The 4556-nt window shown below is 37.8% G+C and overlaps 1 protein-coding gene across 1 annotated transcript; it reads right to left on the bottom strand.

Moving 5' to 3' along the window:
* Positions 323–4172, bottom strand: LOC107613690 (beta-glucuronosyltransferase GlcAT14B-like). Its single transcript, XM_021109321.1, has 5 exons — positions 4133–4172; positions 3357–4085; positions 3169–3244; positions 2381–2496; positions 323–1241 (listed from the first exon to the last, which is right to left on the bottom strand). The coding sequence occupies exons 2-5, from the start codon at positions 4030–4032 to the stop codon at positions 733–735; spliced, it is 1377 nt and encodes a 458-aa protein (XP_020964980.1). The 5' UTR covers positions 4033–4085; positions 4133–4172; the 3' UTR covers positions 323–732.

Raw genomic sequence — 4556 nt, 5'->3', positions numbered from 1 at the left:
TTAGAGTGAAGTTGTTGTTGCTGTGACAATGGAGAAGGAGGAAGATGAGGCTGACGGTTGGTGACGGTGGCGGTGATGATAGTGTTGGTGGAGGTGGTAAAATTGATGAAAAGAATAAAGAGAGATTTAAAATTTGCTAAAAAGGGTATTGAGATTAAGGTTAGAAAAATGGTAATTTGAAGTTTTTAGGTATTGAGATTAGGGTATTTAGGCAATGGAGGTGTTTGAAATTTGAAAAAAAAGAGAGGAGGGATTGAAGATAATGGTGGGGGTAATTCTAGAATTTTATTAAAAAGTCAACATAAATTTAAGATTTGGGTACTTTTGTCATACAAAATCCATCTTTGATGGACACAACATTAGTTTCCTTCTTTAATGGATACTTTTGTCATCATTCGTAAAATTCATGGGTACAAATGGTTGTTTTTTCATTTAACAAATCTGAACATTTCTAAGCCAAACACATGCATATTAACAACCAAATTAAATTACAAAAAATGCCACCGAGTTAGCAAAGGAAACTTAGTCAATGGAATCAGCAATCTCACCTAACTTGTATAAAGGACGACCCAAAAGATATTCATACCGTGACTTTGGCACAAGATTTACAATAGATAGGACCACCACCAAGCAACTGGTTCTTCGATCTTACCAACTTTTAAACTCTCTCAAGCTGTGTTTCTCTTCTGTTACCGACCTACAGTGAGTAAAATGGTTCTAGAGTCGGTCCATTCAAACACACTGATGCGATCGAAAAGTGCCATTTGAAAGCAATTTGACTATCGCTTTCTCAATTCGTTGAGAACCTGAGCCAGGTCTCAAAATATTAGCATCTCCCCATGTTAAGCATGTGCTGTTTCCAGACTCACCTAAGCACCATCCACCAGGAACAACTGATCCAGGACTCCGTCTCAGAAGTTTTTGGTCAATTAGATCAAGCACAGGATCATCTGGTTGAAATTTCCGAGCGAAGACAGCTCCGCTGCGAATCATGTCATCAAAATCACTGGAATTAAGAGGTCGAGGATCACTTATGTGACGGTTGTCATACATAGCATATAATAAGTTCTGATTTATGACTGTCCTGTTGAACTGACGTGAATTACAAAGAACAGAGGGGAAATAGTTGGACAGCGACCAGGGTGTGTTTGAAAAATACATCAGCAGTAGCCGTGGAAGGTTGTCTGCTCCCAAGATGCAGAACTCCAGAAAACTGCGAGTCAGGATAGAAAAAGAGGAACCTACACAAAAAGGAGTTAGTACAATTAACACAACTATCTCCGAAGAAAAAAGAATATTGCTAGATGAAATTATATATATGATAATAATTCTTTTTTAAAAGTGGTACAAAAAATATCAAGTAATTTAAGCAATTATGAGAAAACCACGGAAGAGAAGGCAAAAACAAAGGATTTGGCTCCTCTAAAGTGAGGGATTAACCTTGAGGATACAGCCCAAAAATAGCCCATAAATTGATAAGAAATTGAAGTAAAGTTTAGATAAGGACAAGAGCAACAAAAATGGATCAGTTAAAATGTCAAGTATTTATAAGTAGTAGCTAATTTATAGTTTAAAATCTATACTCTAATATAATTGGCCGAAGATAAAGTTTTTTTTATTGAAACATAGTTTCGACCCGCAATGTTGTATGGATCAGAATTCTAGGCAGTGAACTGCAATCACAGCCAAAAAGAAGAATATCACAGATGAGGATGCTGCAGTAGATAAGATTACTCATATAAAGAAGTTAAGAGAAGTAACTTATGATGGTTGGGGCAAGGAAGACTACCTAAACATGCCAGGATTATGTAAGATAAAACAGACAATCACCCTTCAAAGATAGTACATCAAACTGAAAAAGACATAAACAGACACTAGTTAATAGTAGGGTACACGGAGCACCAAGATAACTTCAGTATGTGACTTGCTTATGGTTTTCATTTCCAATTTTCATCTCTAACCAGATTCTACTGCTCATCTTGCTAAGCTCACATTCTCGGTACACTATTTCAGTTCATAAATGGAAACCATGTGATTCCAAAGCTTCCTTCAGAACTCTAATTTATCCTTTATTCCACCTCTACTGTATCTGAAAGCAAAATTCCATAATTTCATTGCACCAGATACACCTTACTGGAAATGAAATCACTATTTTAGCATAAGCTTTAGCTTTAGGTGCATTCAGAAAAACTGTGATGCTGCAGTTTGTGAAGATAGCAACATCAAGCACGATTTAAGTGAAAATTATGTCAATTGTTTAACAACAATCACAATCATATCTTTTTCTATTGATGTTGAAGTTTATAGCCTCTATTACCAATAACATGAAAAGCTAAAAGTACATGCAGACTCAGAGCAAAGGCATTCAACAAAATCATACCTGTAAAAACGCGGAAAGCACTAGGGAGATCTCTCTTCTGAGTGGCATAAAACATTTCAGTCCCTTCAGCAAGATACAGGCCTGGATCAACAATAATGGGTCTCAACCTCCTCGACCTACAGCATTAAAAGCTATGAAAAATAAGTATCACAACTATAGTTCATTCAGCATCAAACACTTGAGAATTGCAATTCCCTCTCCAAAACACTACAAACAATAAAAAAGACTTAATTTCCACACACTAGCAAATATAAAATAACTTCATAATGTAAGCTAGTTTTGGGATCATGGTGAGAAACTATTAACCATGATAAATACCTACCTTCTAAATTTCAATTAACAGAAGGAGAACTTTGAAACAACAATTGAGTTGTCTTTATATAATCTCGAAGACATGGATTGAAGCCAATTAGCCAAGTTAGATGGCCTGCATTATAATCCATTTGGCTATGGTCCTTTTCCGGACTCTCCATAATCCAGGATGCTTCGTACCAGGCTTCCCTTATACTTCTATTGAGTATCTATATCTATACTATATATAATGAGGATTTTGAAAGTGTTGATGTCTAACTTTTTTTCCTAAAATACCTTTCATTATATATAGTTTACAAAAAAAAGCATTACTTCCAAGATTTGAATTCCAGTAGTTAAATTATAAACTCAACTAATCCAACATTTATTATTTTTATACATATTTAATACATAAAAGAGTGAATCAATAGGCACTACACTAGTGAGTATAATGCAATTTTAAAACAATAAACGCATAAAACTGAACATTAGCTTACTCTTTCCAGCCAATATAGCTTGAATGATTCACAAAGTTCATATCTTTAGGCAGGAATGACATGATGTGAAGAAGATCTGACAATACACAAAAAATAAAAAAAAAATAAAAATCAATGCACCAATTCATATAACCGAACCCAAAAAAAGAGCCACAAATGCAGCAAAAAAAAAATACACCATACCATACCATCTTGGGTAACAAGCGGGTAAGCATCAGCACTAAGGCTAACAAACCAATCCCACTTCAAGTTCAACCGAATCAGTATCGACGCTGCGTGAAGCGCAAGCGAAACGGGCGAGGATCCTTTCTGGTACGCGAAATCGGGTTTCCCCATAACATGAACATTCTGTGCGGCTTTAAAAATAGGGTTCGACTGGACAGTGAGAGCCACGCGCTCGCGGTCCGCGTGGGAAGCGGAAGGGTCGAGATGGAGGAGGTACTGGTTGAGGGGATGGTAGGTGGCGTGGAGGAGTCGGATGATCCGACCCGAATCGGAACGTGACCCGGAAATGAGGTAGGCGATGGAGGGAGGGGGAGGGTTGGCCTTGGTAGAGTCGTAGATGATGCGGTGGTTGTGGGCCTGGTGGGCCGGGAAGAGGAAAGGGTCGGGCCCGGAATGTGGGCCCGTGGAGGATGAGGAAGTGCAGAGGGAGAAGATGAAGGTGATGGAGAGGAGTGAGATGGCTAGGAAAGTGTAGAGGAGGAGGGTGGGCTTGTTGTTGGGTTTAGGGTCTCTGAGTGAGAAGAGGGTGGAGAAAATGGGTTTTGAGGTGAGGATTGAAGACCACTGATGTTGTTGTGGTGGTGGTTGTGATTGTGGTGGCGTTGGTGCTGCTGCTGCTGTTGAACCCGAATTTTGCATTTCTTTGGGTCTCTTCTTTTTTCTTTCTTTGTGAAGTTTGAGGGGAAGCTGGAAAACGGTGGTTCGAAGTTTCCAAGTTTGGTTTTTCTCGTTTCTTAGAGACTGAGATCTCGATGTGTATGTGTCCGCTGCAGACTGTTTTCTCCGGTTGTAAATTTGTCATATATATATATATATCAATCTCGCTACGTTACCAACAGCGACAACTTCTACCAACTCTTATTTATAACTATGTTTAATGGAAGTGTCTTTGTGGATGTGTCTAATAAAAATGTCTTTTTTATGGCTGTGTTTAATAGAAGTGTCTTTATAGATATATTTTTTAGATGTGTCTCTTTATATATGTGTTTAAAATATAATAAGAGCAATGCTAGGGGTCAACAACTTTTGTGATTAGTAGCCATCAAATAGTCATCAATGATGATTTAATAGTGTGAGATTGGTATGAAATTTCATCCAATGGCTCATCTTTCTCTGCTGGTTACATGCTGGCTAAAATTCAATAAAATTACTGACCCCTAAAC

The sequence above is a fragment of the Arachis ipaensis genome, chromosome B08 (assembly GCF_000816755.2).
Source record: "Arachis ipaensis cultivar K30076 chromosome B08, Araip1.1, whole genome shotgun sequence".
Taxonomy (NCBI): Eukaryota; Viridiplantae; Streptophyta; class Magnoliopsida; order Fabales; family Fabaceae; genus Arachis; species Arachis ipaensis.
Note: the sequence above shows the minus strand (reverse complement) of the source record. Positions and strands in the feature narration are given on the sequence as shown.

Bases quoted from the DNA above. Each gene is read 5' to 3' on its own strand.
- LOC107613690 (XM_021109321.1), bottom strand. From the start codon at position 4,032: ATGCAAAATTCGGGTTCAACAGCAGCAGCAGCACCAACGCCACCACAA. The intron at 2,497-3,168 runs GTAAGCTAATGT...TTAATGCTGTAG, and splicing joins AGCTATATTGGCTGGAAAGA to GTCGAGGAGGTTGAGACCCA. The intron at 1,242-2,380 runs GTATGATTTTGT...CTTTTTGTGTAG, and splicing joins TGCTTTCCGCGTTTTTACAG to GTTCCTCTTTTTCTATCCTG.